The 14,249-nt window shown below is 48.3% G+C and overlaps 1 protein-coding gene across 2 annotated transcripts in view; it reads left to right on the top strand.

The window, feature by feature from the left end:
- The first annotated feature begins 10,692 nt into the window (after positions 1 to 10,692).
- cwc25 (CWC25 spliceosome associated protein homolog) overlaps positions 10,693 to 14,249 on the top strand; it is a 66,612-nt gene continuing 63,055 nt past the window's right edge. Inside the window, exons 1-2 of one of the 2 annotated variants that reach the window (XM_072248703.1) lie at positions 10,693 to 10,840; positions 13,342 to 13,514. In XM_072248703.1, the coding sequence (XP_072104804.1) occupies positions 10,823 to 10,840; positions 13,342 to 13,514 (191 nt within the window). In that variant the 5' untranslated portion in view covers positions 10,693 to 10,822. The remainder of the gene's footprint in view (positions 10,841 to 13,341; positions 13,515 to 14,249) is intronic. The other variant, XM_072248702.1, reaches the window with a different exon arrangement.

Here is a 14,249-nt window from a genome sequence, read left to right as displayed (position 1 = left end):
CACGGTCTTCCACCATGAAGACTGACACAAAATAGTCACTCAAAGCCTTGGCCATTTCCTAATAACCCGATATCAATTCTGCCTTTTCGTCCTCCACAGGACCCACGCTCACTTTAGCCATCCTTTTCTGCTTTATGTTATTATAAAAACTTATTTTATCCATTTTTATATTTTGTGCTAGTTTATTTTCATAATCTATCTTCCCTTTCTTTACTGCTCACTTAGTGGTTCTTTGTTGCTTTTTAAAGTTTTCCCAATCTTCCAGTTTCCCACTACTCTTGGCAACTTCGTAAAGACGAGCTTTTAGTTTGATCCCTTCTTTTATTTCCTTAGATATCCATGGCTGGCTCTCCCCACCCTTACTGTCCTTGCTTTAACTGGAATATACTTTTATTGAGCACCATGAATAATCTCTTTGAAAGTCTTCCACTGTTCCTCAACCATCCCACCATATAGCCTGTGTTCCCAGTCCACACTAGCCAAATCCTCCCTCATCCCATTGTAGTCTCCCTTGCTTAGGCATAATACACTGGTTTTCAATTGAACTATGAGTTGCATGAGAAACTCAATCATACTGTGATCACTCTTTCCAAGAGGATCCCTAATTACAAGTTTGCTAATTTTAGAACATAGAACATAGAATAGTACAACACAGTACAGGCCCTTCGGCCCACAATGTTGTGCTGACCCTCAAACCCTGCCTCCCATATAAGCCCCCACCTTAAATTCCTCCATATACCTGTCTAGTGGTCTCTTAAACTTCACTAGTGTATCTGCCTCCACCACTGACTCAGGCAGTGCATTCCACGCGCCAACCACTCTCTGAGTGAAAAACCTTCCTCTAATATTCCCCTTGAACTTCCCACCCCTTACCTTAAAGCCATGTCCTCTTGTATTGAGCAGTGGTGCCCTGGGGAAGAGGCGCTGGCTATCCACTCTATCTATTCCTCTTATTATCTTGTACACCTCTATCATGTCTCCTCTCATTCTCCTTCTCTCCAAAGAGTATAGCCCTACCTGAGGTCTCATTGCATAGCATTTTCCCTTGTAGGCTCAGTAACATGTTGTTCAAAAAAGGCATCATGGATGCATTCTATGAAGTCCCCCTCAAGAATGCCTTGACCAACTTGATTCACCCAATCTGTGTTCTTGCTGTTCTTAGACTACAGTTCAGCATTCAACACCATAGTTACATCCAGGCTCGACAAGAAGCTCAGAGACCATGACCTTGACCCTGCCTTAAGCAGCTGGATCCTGGACTTCCTGTCAGATCGCCAGCAGGTTGTAAGAGTGGGCTCCCTCACCTCCACCCCTCTGACTCTCAACACAGGAGCACCTCAGGGCTGTGTACTGAGTCCCCTCCTTTACTCCTTGTACACCCATGACTGTGTCGCCACCTACAGCTCTAATCTGATAATTAAATTTGCCGACGACACTACATTGATCGGCTTTATCTCAAACAATAATGAGGTGGCCTACAGGGAAGAAGTCATCCCTCTGACACAGTGGTGTCAGGAAAACAACCTCTCCCTCAATATCGCAAAAACAAAGGAGCTGATTGTGGATTACAGGAGGAATGGAGATGGGCTAAGCCCTATTGACATCAGTGGATCCGGGGTTGAGAGGGTAAACGGCTTCAAGTTCCTCAGCATCCATATCATCAAGGACTTCACATGGTCTGTACACACCAGTTGTATGGTGAAAAAGGCACAACAGCACCCCTTTCGCCTTAGACGGTTGAGGAAGTTTGAGATGGGCCCCCAAATGCTTAGAACTTTCTGCAGGGGCACAATTGAGAGCATCCTGACTGGCTGCAACACTGCCTGGTATGGGAACAGTAGTTCCCTCAGTCGCAGGACTCTGCAGAGAGTCGTGCAGACAGCCCAGCACATCTGTAGTTGTGAACTTCCCATGATTCAGGACATTTACAAGGTCAGGTGTGTAAAAAGGGCCCATAGGATCATTAGGGACCCAAACCATTCCACATTGCACATTGCACATTTAGATGGAGACATAATGTAAAGATTTTTACTCCTCATGTATGTGAAGGATGTAAGAAATAAAGTCAATTCAACGTGCAAGTTAAGGTCCCCCACGATAACTGATGTTCCATTCTTACATGCCTCAGATATTTCTGGGTTTATTGCCTGTGCCAATGTAATGTTATTATCTGGCGGCCTGTAGACAACTCCCACCTATGATTTTTTCCCTTTACTATTCCTAATCTCTACCCAGATGGATTCAACATTCTGCTCCTTAGATCTTATATCATCTCTCAATATCACCCTGAACTCATCCTTAATTAAGAGTGCTACTCCACCTCCCTTACCTTCCTGCCTATCCTTCCGTATTACCTGATAACCTTGGATATTTAATTCTCAGTCTTCTCCACCCTGCAATCACATTTCTGTAATGGCCAGTACATCATACCCCTTTATACTGATTTGTGCCACAAGTTCACTGACCTTGTTATGAATACTATGGCCTTTCAGATAAAGTGGCCTTATACTCATTGTGCCTTTAAAATCTTTGTGCCTTGTCTCTTTTGCACTTGACTTTTCTGCACTCCACCCTTACTTTTCTTTTTTAACTTTTGCTTTTACTTTATCTTTATCCACACCTTTCTCTTTTACTTTGTCCATACTTCTCCAATCTGTTGAACCCACCCTTCTGCTATTTGGTTTATAGCCCTATCCACAATCCTAGTCATGTGATTCGCTAGGATCCAGGTCCCATCGTGATTCAGGTGGAGTCTGTTCCAATAGAACGTTTCCTCCTTCCCCAATACTGGTGCCAGTTTTCCAGGAATTCAGACCCATTTCTCCCACACCAATCCTTGAGCCACACACTTATCTCTCTAATCTTCTTGACCCTATGCCAATTTGCACGTGGCTCAGGTAGTAATCCAGAGATTACCACCGTTTTGGTTCTGCTTTTTAATTTAGTCCTTAGCTGCTCAAATTCCCTCAACAGAACCTCTTTCCTTGTTCTACCTATGTCATTGGTACCCACATGGAGCACGACAACTGGATCATTCCCCTCCCACTGCAAATTCCTCTGCAGGTCAGATAAGATGAACCGAACCCGGGTACCAGGCAGGCAACACAGCCTTCGGGAGGCTCTATCCCACGACAGAGAACATTGTCTGTTCCTCTGACTATACTATACCCAATTACCACTACATTTCTCTTCTCTCCCCCCCCCCCCCACCGAATGGCTCTCTGAACTACAGTGCCACAGTTAGGTTGCTCATCCTTCCTAGAGCCCCTATATCCATCCACACAGGCAGCAAGAATCTCAGACTTGCTGGAGAAGTTCAAGAGCTGAATACAGGTGATGGGATGTTAGGTTGAAGTTAGATTATGAGGACACTCAGTCCTCTTTTATTGTCATTTAGTAATGCATGCATTAAGAAATGATACAATGTTCCTCCAGAATGATATCACAAAAACACAAGACAGACCAAGACTAAAACTGACAAAAACCACATAATTATAACATATAGTTACAACAGTGCAAAGCAATACCGTAATTTGATAAGAGCAGACCATGGGCAAGTCTCAAAGTCCCGATAGCCCCATCATCTCACGCAGACGGTAGAAGGAAGAAAAACTCTCCCTGCCATGAACCTCCAGTGCTGTAAACTTGCCAATGCAGCTCCCTGGAAGCACCCAACCACAGCCGACTCTGAGTCTGTCTGAAAACTTCGAGCTTCCGACCAGCCCCTCCGATACATCCTCCCGAGCGCCATCCTCTGCCGAGCACCTTCGACCTCACCCCGGCCGCCGAAACAAGCAAAGCCGAGGATCTGGGGCCTTCTCCTCCGGAGATTCTGGACCACACAGTAGCAGCGGCAGCAAAGTGGGTGTGGTAAACCATGTGTATGTGTTGTAACTCGGTTACCTGTCTGGATGCACCCCTCTGCTGACTGTCCCTGTGGCTCCTCCCACAGAGTCCTGTACAAAGGTGTTCGCCTTGCCCCTCCCCCTCAGTCCAGGGGCAGACACTCACCGTGGAGGTCGTATTGTACAGCGAATAAAAGCCTTTCAGTATTTTACCAAACCTCAGTCTTTTGGAGTAATTGAAGGTGCTTCAATTTTATTCGCTGTACATTTTAAAACATGGAACAGGCCCTGAGACCAGACAAATTAGACCTCAATCCGCAAACACCTGAAGCTGGAAACGCTTTCGAACTCTGGCTGGCCTGCTTCGAAGCGTATCTAGAGGAGATGAAAGCGACCGACCCCGTATCGAAGTGCAGAGTTCTACTCTCCAGGGTCAGTCCACGGGTCTATTCGCTGATCAGAGACCAGCCGAGCTACGACGGCGCGATGAACGCACTCAAAAGACAATACCTGCGGCCGATAAACAGCGTCTATGCTCGGCATCGCTTAGCGACACGGCAACAACGGTCCGGGGAATCGAGTGCTGAGTTTGTCCGGGCCCTACAGACACTCGTGCGGGCCTGCAATTGCCAGGAGCTGACGGCGGCGCAGCATGCAGAGCTCTGAGTGAGAGACGCCTTCGTTACGGGAACCAGGTCAGTGTACGTACGCCAGCGGCTGCTGGAAAAAGCCGATCTTACCCTAAGTTCAGCGATCGAGCTGGCTGATATGTTGGAGGCTGCTCTGCATAACTCCGAGGCTCTCCAGGCACGTGATCCCCCGATAGCCTCGTGGGCGCCGCAGACCCCGCAACCCACCGGCAAGTCAACCTCGGCTGCCGCGAGTCGTGAGTCCGCGAAGTGCTACTTCTACGGACTGGAGAAGCACTCCCGGAAACGCTGCGCGGCCCGACGATCTACCTGTTCCAGCTGCGGAAAGAAGGGATACTTTGCCAAGGTCTGTAAGTCAAAACCGCGAGCGGGATCGAGCAGCGCCGCGTGCAAGACGTGGGGGTCGCCATCTTCCCTGCACACCACCACCACGTGCGAGACATGGGGGCCGCCATCTTGGTCGGCGCCACCTCCCGCCGCCTACGACCAACGGGTGCTCACGGGGCACCCCACCACGCCGGACCAAGACAGCGACCCCACCCTGGCTTCCGTGACCCTCGACCAAAGGGCCCCCTACCAGCTTGGAAGGTCAATGATGGACATCCTGGTGGAGGGGTGCAGGACAAGCTGCCTGTTTGACACAGGCAGCACGGAGAGTTTTATCCACCCGGACACGGTGCAGCATTGCGGACTCATGATACGGCCGGTAAGTCGGAGGATCACCATGGCCTCCAGGTCGCATACAACAGACATCCGGGGGGGTTGTGTAGTGACACTAGTGGTGCAGGGCACAGAATATCGGGACTTTACGTTACTGGTCTTGCCTCAACTGTGTGCTCCTGTTCTGTTGGGGTTGGACTTCCAGAGCCACCTGAAAAGCGTGACAATGAAGTATGATGGGCCCCTCCCGCCAATTACTGTCATAAATCCCCTGTTTTGTAGAGATATGTCACGTACCCCGCTACTGACCACACACACACACCGACCCACGCATCCCACCCAACACCATGCCAACTGCCACACTACCGACACCACTTGTGGCCTCTCCACCCTCAGGATCCCTCCCCCACCGCTGTTCGCCAACCTGACCTCCGACTGTAAACCTGTGGCAACTAAAAGCAGGAGGTACAGCGCGGGGGACAGAGCTTTCATTAATTCGGAGGTGCAGCGGCTGCTCAGGGAGGGGGTCGTTGAGGCAAGCACAAGTCCTTGGAGGGCGCAGGTGGTGGTTGTTCGGAATGGGGAGAAGAATAGGATGGTCGTGGACTATAGCCAGACCATCAATAGGTTCACACAGCTCGATGCGTACCCTCTACCCCGCATCGCGGATACGGTCAATCAGATAGCACAGTACAAGGTGTACTCGACCATAGACCTAAAATCCGCTTACCATCGGCTCCCCATCTGCTGGGAGGACCGCCCTTACACTCCCTTTGAGGCGGACGGCAGGCTTTATCAATTCCTGCGCGTCCCCTTTGGTGTCATGAATGGTGTATCTGTCTTCCAGAGGGCAATGGACCGGATGGTGGACCAGTGCCAACTGAAGGCCACGTTCCCATATCTGGATAACATCACCATCTGCGGTCACGACCAGCAAGATCACGACAACAACCTCCAAAAATTTCTCCAAGCGGCCAAATCTTTCAGCCTCACCTATAACAAGGACAAGTGTGTATTTGGGACCACCCGACTTGGGTGTGTCGTGGAGAATGGAGTCATTGGCCCTGACCCCGACTGTATGCGCCCCTTGTTGGAACTCCCTCTTCCCAATACCCTCAGAGCCCTCAAAAGGTGCCTGGGCTTCTTTTCATATTATGCCCAATGGGTCTCTAACTATGCAGACAAGGCCCACCCCTGGTCAAGTCCACCACATTCCCCCTCTCTGCCGAGGCCCACGCGGCCTTCAACCGCATAAAAGGGGACATTGCCAAAGCAGCAATGCATGCAGTGGATAAGGCCATTCCCTTCCAAGTAGAGAGTGACGCCTGCGACTTTGCACTGGCTGCTACCCTCAACCAGGCGGGAAGACCGGTGGCGTTCTTCTCCCGTACCCTTCAAGGCCATGAAATTCAGCACTCCGCGGTGGAGAAAGAGGCCCAGGCCATAGTGGAAGCTATTAGGCACTGGAGGCACTATCTTGCCAGCAAAAGGTTCACCCTGCTAACTGACCAGCGCTCAGTTGCATTCATGTTTAATAATCAGCAGCGGAGCAAAATCAAAAATGATAAAATTCTGAAATGGAGAATCGAACTCTCCACCTTCAACCATGATATCATGTACAGGCCTGGGAAGCTCAATGAGCCCTCCGATGCCCTATCCCGGGGAACATGCGCCAGCGCGCAGATCGACCGGCTATACGCCCTACATGTAGACCTTTGCCACCCGGGAGTCACCTGGCTTTTCCACTTCGTGAAAGCCCGGAACCTGCCTTACTCCCTTGAGGAGATCAGGATGATGACCAGGGACTGCCAAGTCTGCGCAGAGTGCAAACCGCACTTCTACCGACCCGAAAAGGCACCACTCATCAAGGCCACCCGCCCTTTTGAGCAACTGAGTGTTGACTTTAAGGGCCCCCTTCCCTCCACCAACTGCAATGTGTACTTTCTTAACGTTATCGACGAGTACTCGCGGTTCCCCTTCGCCATCCCCTGCCCCGACACCACTACCACGTCAGTTATAAAAGCCCTGCGCAAACTCTTCACTCTGTTCGGATACCCATGCTATATCCACAGTGACAGAGGGTCCTCGTTTATGAGTGACGAGCTGCGCTAATATCTACTGGCTAGGGGAATTGCAACCAGTAGGACCACGAGCTATAATCACCGGGGGAATGGACAGGTGGAGAAGGAGAATGGCACAGTGTGGAAAGCCACACTCTTAGCCCTCAGGTCAAAGGGACTGCCGGTCTCCCGCTGGCAGGAGGTCCTTCCCGAGGCACTCCACTCCATCCGCTCCCTGTTATGCACAGGCACCAATGCCACCCCTCATGAGCGGCTCTTTTCTTTTCCCAGAAAGTCGACCACTGGGTTCACCCTACCTACTTGGCTGATGTCCCCGGGGCCAGTGCTGCTTCGGAAACATGCGAGGAGCAATAAATACTCCACGATGGTCGAGAGGGTTCACTTACTTCATGCGAACCCCCAGTATGCCTATGTGGTTTTACCTGATAGGCGGGAGGACACGGTCTCCATCTGCGACCTGGCGCCCGCAGGAGTATCGGGCCCCTACCCTGAACACTCCGTGGTGACTATTGACCCCGTACCCACCGATGTATGTACCCACGAGACACTGCGCACTCCAAACCCTATACAGACACCACACGACACTCCCATACTGGGTGCGACACACACGCACGAGGGATTACTGATGCCTAACGTGCTGACACCTGAAGTCAGGCCGGAGCCAGCACAACCGCCATCACCGGTGCTATGTAGATCACAGCGACGGACTCGACCGCCTGATAGACTTAACCTGTAAATATACTTCTTGTAAATATTGTCATTCACTTCACCCCGCGGGACTCTTTTTAAAAAAAGGAGGGGTGAATGTGGTAAGCCATGTATATATGTTGTAACTCGGTCTGGACACACCCCTCTGCTGACTGTCCCTGTGGCTCCTCCCACAGAGTCCTGTATAAAGGTGTTTTGCCGTGCCCCTCCCCCTCAGTCCGGGTCAGACACTCACCGTGGAGGTCGTGTTGTACAGCGAATAAAAGCCTTTCAGTATTTTACCAAACCTCAGTCTTTTGGAGTAATTGAAGGTGCTTCAGTGGGCATTTCAGAAGTTTCTCCAGATGTTCCTCCGTACTCTCACGTCTGTCTCCATCAAATCAGAATTGTGCACGGTACCCTACTTGACATATAACAGATATCATTCTATTGTATAAGACATTGGTGAGGCCTAATTTGGAGTAATGTGTGCAGTCTTGGTCACCTACCTACAGGAAAGATGAAAATAAAGTTGAAAGAGCACAGGGAAGATTTACAAGGATGTTGCCAGTTCTGGAGGACTTACGTTATATGGAAAGATTGTCTAGGTTAGGACTTTATTCCTTGGAATGTAGAAGATTGAAAGGAGATTAGAGGTATAGAAAATTATGAAGGGTATAGATAGGTTAAATGCAAGCAGGCTTTTCCCACAACACACATGAAAGTTGCTGGTGAACGCAGCAGGCCAGGCAGCATCTCTAGGAAGAGGTACAGTCGATGTTTCGGGCCGAGACCCTTCGTCAGGACTAGCTGAAGGAAGAGTGAGTAAGGGATTTGAAAGTGGGAGGGGGAGGGGGAGATCCAAAATGATAGGAGAAGACAGGAGGGGGAGGGATGGAGCCAAGAGCTGGACAGGTGATAGGCAAAGGGGATACGAGAGGATCATGGGACAGGAGGTCCGGGGAGAAAGACGGGGGGGGGGACTCAGAGGATGGGCAAGAGGTATATTCAGAGGGACAGAGGGAGAAAAAAGAGAGTGAGAGAAAGAATGTGTGCATAAAAATAAGTAACAGATGGGGTACGAGGGGGAGGTGGGGCCTTAGCGCAAGTTAGAGAAGTTGATGTTCATGCCATCAGGTTGGAGGCTACCCAGACAGAATATAAGGTGTTGTTCCTCCAACCTGAGTGTGGATTCATCTTTACAGTAGAGGAGGCCGTGGATAGACATGTCAGAATGGAAATGGGATGTGGAATTAAAATGTGTGGCCACTGGGAGATCCTGCTTTCTCTGGCGGACAGAGCATAAGTGTTCAGCAAAGCGGTCTCCCAGTCTGCGTCGGGTCTCGCCAATATACAGAAGGCCACATCAGGAGCACCGGACACAGTATATCACCCCAGCCGACTCACAGGTGAAGTGTCACCTCACCTGGAAGGACTGTCTGGGGCCCTGAATGGTGGTAAGGGAGGAGGTGTAAGGGCATGTGTAGCACTTGTTCCGCTTACAAGGATAAGTGACAGGGGGGAGATCAGTGGGGAGGGATGGGGGGGATGAATGGACAAGGGAGTCGCGGAGGGAGCGATCCCTGCAGAAAGCAGAGGGGGTGGGGGAGGGAAAGATGTGCTTAATGGTTGGATCCCGATTTTGGATTTCCCCTCCCCCTCCAACTTTCAAATTCCTTACTAACTCTTCCTTCAGTTAGTCCTGACGAAGGGTCTCGGCCTGAAACATCGACTGTACCTCTTCCTAGAGATGCTGCCTGGCCTGCTGTGTTCACCAGCAACTTTGATGTGTGTTGCTTGAAATTCCAGCATCTGCAGATTTCTTTGTGTAGGCTTTTCCCACTGAGGTTGGGTGGGACTACAACTAGAGGTCATGAGCTAAGGGTAAAATGTGAATAATTTAAGGGGAACATGAAGGTAAACTTCTTCACTGAGAGGGCCATGAGAGTGTGGAACGAGCTGACAGTGTAAGTGACGTATATGGTGGGCTTGATTTCAACTTTTAAGAGAAGTTTGGATAGGTACATAGATGGTAGGAGTATGGAGGACTATGGTCAGGTGCAGGTCACTCAGCATGGACTAGTTAGCCTGTTTCTGTGCTGTATTTTTCTATGACTCTAGTAATTTTATGTACTGTGCTGGACTGCGGCTGCCAAGCAACAAATGCCACGTGTCTGTGTGTGTGGGGCGGGAGGGAGGGAAATTGGCACCAAAAGGCAGCAAACTCTACTAGTGGAGAGCAAGGAGCAGCATCAAACATATCTGGTGAAATGTTATTGGATCATTGCGTTATTAAGTTTCTCGATCATTGAGTACAGTACTTTTAATTCAAAAGCCATAAGGTATGAAATTATTGAGTAACACACACAGTTGTTGGAGGAACTCAGCCGGTCAGGCAGCATCTAGTGAGAGAAATAAACAGTCTACGCTTTGTTAGGGACCCTTCATCAGCCACCTGACCCACTAAATTCCTCCAGCAACTTTGTGCGTTGCTCCAGATTTCCAACATCTGCAGTCTCGTGTCTCGAAGTACTGAATATAGTTGCGAGTCTTTTCGTACAGAGGGCAGCAGAGGCAGCAAGATACAGGCGACTTCTAGCCGAAGGGGACAGCAGCGGTGGCGACAAGCCGCAATCACAATGGCCTCCAGCCAAAGCGGGCAGCAGTATCGACTACGTGCTGCAGTTACTACAGCCTCCAGCCGAAGGGGGCAGCAGAGGCGGCTACGTTTTGTAGCACTGCGTCCTCCAGCTTGAGGGGCAGCAGCTGCGGCGACGTGCTGTAGTCACTACGGCCTCCAGCCGAAGGGGGTAGAAGTGGCGGCGACGTGGTGAATAAGTCCAGAAGCTACCGTTGCCTGTTCGCTTGTCGCGGTGTGTGAGAGGATTTCTGATCAGCAATGGGCGGCGGGGATTTGGTGAGTGAGTGAGCGGAGAGACAGAATCACGGGTCAAGGGAGCGTGTATGCGGGGGAGGGTGGAAATAGGAAATTGTTTTGGGAGGCTGCGGCCTAGAATGATGTTTAGCCCTTTAAATATTGAGGCAGGAGAGTTGAGGTGAGTGACGGTGAGAAGGAGAGGGGGAGGGGGATTTATCGATTGGCGAGGGGAGAGAAGGTTAGGAGAGGTGACTAGGGCTGGTGAGGCGGAGTGGGAGAGGAGGATGATAGGAGAGGGGATCAGCTAGGAGGAGGAAGTCTTGGGATATGACAACAGGCTGTAGTTATGTGGAGACATTGGGCAGACTGGAATTGCTTTTCTCCGAATGCTGGAGACTGAGGGGGGTGACCTGGTAAAGGGGCATAGATACAATAACGTGTGAGAAATTTTTTTCCCATGGTTGGGGTGTCAAAAAACCAGAGAGCATTGGTTTAAGGCGAGAAGCGGTAGTTTCAAAGCTGTTCTTGCATTTGCTTTTAACCACAGCGAGAGGTTGATGCTAGTGGTGGAATTAAAAACAGTTACTACATTTAAGAGGCATTTCGACATCCAAATGTGGGAAGCATAGAAAAATATGGCCAGAATGCAGGTCAATGGGATTAGTGTAGATGGGAAATAAGGTTGTTATGGACTTGGTGAGCTCTGTAGATCTGTGTATGACACTCAAACACAAGAAAATCTGCAGATGCTGGAAATCAAAGCAATACACACACAAAGTATTGGAGGAACTCAGTTGGCCAGGCAGCATCTATGGAAAAGAGTAAACAGTTAAAGTTTTGGGCCAAGACCCTTCGGCAGGACTGAGGCATGTAGGGGGATAAGGGTGGGAAAGGAGGGGCCAAGGGATGAAGGGACAAATCAGAAGAGCAAAGGTGGGGAAGGGATGAAAAACATAGAACACTATGGCACAGGATCAGGCTCTTTGACCCACAATGTTGTGCTGATCCAAATAAATTAGTAATCAAATGGGAAACTAAATTAATCTCTTTCGCCTACACAATATCCATATCCATCCATATTCCTCACATTCAAGTGCCTATCTATCTCTTATGAGTCGCAAATGTATCTGCCTCTACCACCATCCCAGGCAGCATGTTTCAGGCACCCACAAAAACTTGCCCCCTCACATCTGCTTTGAAATTACCTCTTCTCATCTTAAATCCATGTGCTCTGGTATTAGACATTTCAACCCTTGGAAATAGATATTGTCTGTCTACCTATGTCTCACATGATGGTATAAACCTGTAAAAGATCTCCCTTTAGCCTCTGCGGCTTCCTTCTCAGAGAAGTACAGTAAGCAATTAACATTCAGAAAGAGTGGCTCGGGACAATCATCAGCACTTGGCATATTGGCTAATTGAGTCTTGTATCTCAGGGCCTCCAAGCTATCCACCTCATACTGATTCCAAGGACACCATTGCTCAGTTTTTCAATTATATTTATTATATTTTTTTTGTATTTGTGCAGTTTGTCTTTTTGCACATTAGTTGTTTGTCATTTTTTGAGTGTGGTTTTTTTTCATTGTCTGTTGTATTTCTTTGTACCTACTGAGAATGCCTGTAGGGAAATGAATCTCAGGGTTGTTTTGGGAGACATCTGTACTGTGATGCTAACTTTACTTTGAACTTTGAGTTCTTCCAGCATTTTGTTTGCTATCTAGAAACTTACAACAATGTTCTATGAAACATTCTGGACATTACCCCAGGTACTAACACAAAGTTCAAAGTAAATTTGTTGTCAAAGGGCATAGATGTTACCATATATTACCACAAGATTCATTTTCTTGCAGACATTTATTGGAAGATAAAGAAATACAATAGAATTTTACAAAAACCTCCACATAAATAAAGACTAACAACCACAATATACAAAAATCAGTCAAACTTTTCATATAAAATAATTCTGAGAGCATGAGTTGTAAAGAAGGAGAGTCAGGGATTTAAATCTTATTTAGCATATACAAAATGCTGGAAGAACTCAGGAAGTCGGGCAGCATCAGTGGAAAGGAATAAAGAGTCGACGTTTTGAGCTGAGACCTTCATTCTTCAACAGTCCTGCTGAAGGGTCTCAGCCTAAAGCATTGACTGTTCATTCCTTTCCATAGATGCTGCCTGACCTGCTGAGTTCCTCCAGCATTTTGTGTGTGTGCTACTCTGGATTTCCAGCATCTGTAGAATCTCTTGTGTTTATTATTTGGCACAAACTGTGTGCATTGCTGTAAACAATGTGAATGCCACATTGACCACACCTGAATAATCTTCATATCTCTGCAGTGGGTATTGATGCTTTCCTTGGAGAGAAGGTAGATCATTCTGTGGTACATTTGAGCAAATACTTGCCCAAATATCTAAGCAAAAAAAGAAATTCAGAAGAATGTATTCTTTATCCCTGTTTAGTGTTTTGCTTTGAAATTGTATGTTATTGTTTTGGTATGAATAAAAGTTATTTAAACTGAATTCTCTTCATCTGCTGCCTGCAGAATCTAAAGAAAAGCTGGCACCCGCAGACTTTGAAAAATGTTGAGCGGGTGTGGAAAGCAGAGCAGAAGCATGAAGCAGAAAAGAAAAAGATCGAGGAGCTTCAGAGGGAGCTCCGCGAGGAGCGTGCACGAGAAGAAATGCAGCGCTATGCAGAGGATAGTGGTGCCATGAAGTAAGTGGTTCATGTTCCGGTCGAAACGGAGGGTCCAAGTGAGCAAGGAGAGAAGCAATGTTGTCTCTCAGAATTTAGGTTGAAAATAATTCAGCGTTTTGATAATCGATCAGTCCTAGAGAGCACTAGAATCATTGAGCCTGTGGAAGTAGTAATGATCATTTTCACCTTCAGTCTGAAATGCTGCAATCTGGAAGTTTAGGAGAGAGTGCAGAGGAGACTTGCCAATATGCTGCCTGGATTAGAGAGCATGTCTTCTCAGGATAGGTTGAGTAAGAGATGTTTTCTGTTTGGAGCGAAGGAGGATGAGAGGTGACAGGGAGGTGTGCAAGGTGATAAGAGGCACAGATAGGGTGGACAGAAAGTCTTTTTCCAGGGTAGAAGTTGCTATTGTAAGAGGATATAATTTTATGTTGATTGGAGGAAAGTATAGGGAGGGGTGTTAAGAGGTAGTTGTTTTTTTACACAAGATGGAGGGTGCGTGGAACCCGCTGCCAAGAGTAAGAGCAGAGGCAGATACATTAGAGGCATTTAAGAGACTCTTAGACTGGTACATCGATGAAAGAAAATGGAGGGCTATGTGAGAGGGAAGGGTTAGATTGATCTTGAAGTGGGTTAAAAGGTTGCAAAACATTGTGGACTATCAGCGGCATCAACAGAGCTTTACCAAGAGGGATTCCTTGCAGGTCGGCGGCAGTTATTTAAAAATGGAGCTACGAGAGCGTTTGTCCATTG

The sequence above is a fragment of the Mobula birostris genome, chromosome X (genome assembly GCF_030028105.1).
Source record: "Mobula birostris isolate sMobBir1 chromosome X, sMobBir1.hap1, whole genome shotgun sequence".
NCBI lineage: Eukaryota > Metazoa > Chordata > Chondrichthyes > Myliobatiformes > Myliobatidae > Mobula > Mobula birostris.
This window is presented reverse-complemented; position numbering and strand designations above follow the sequence as displayed.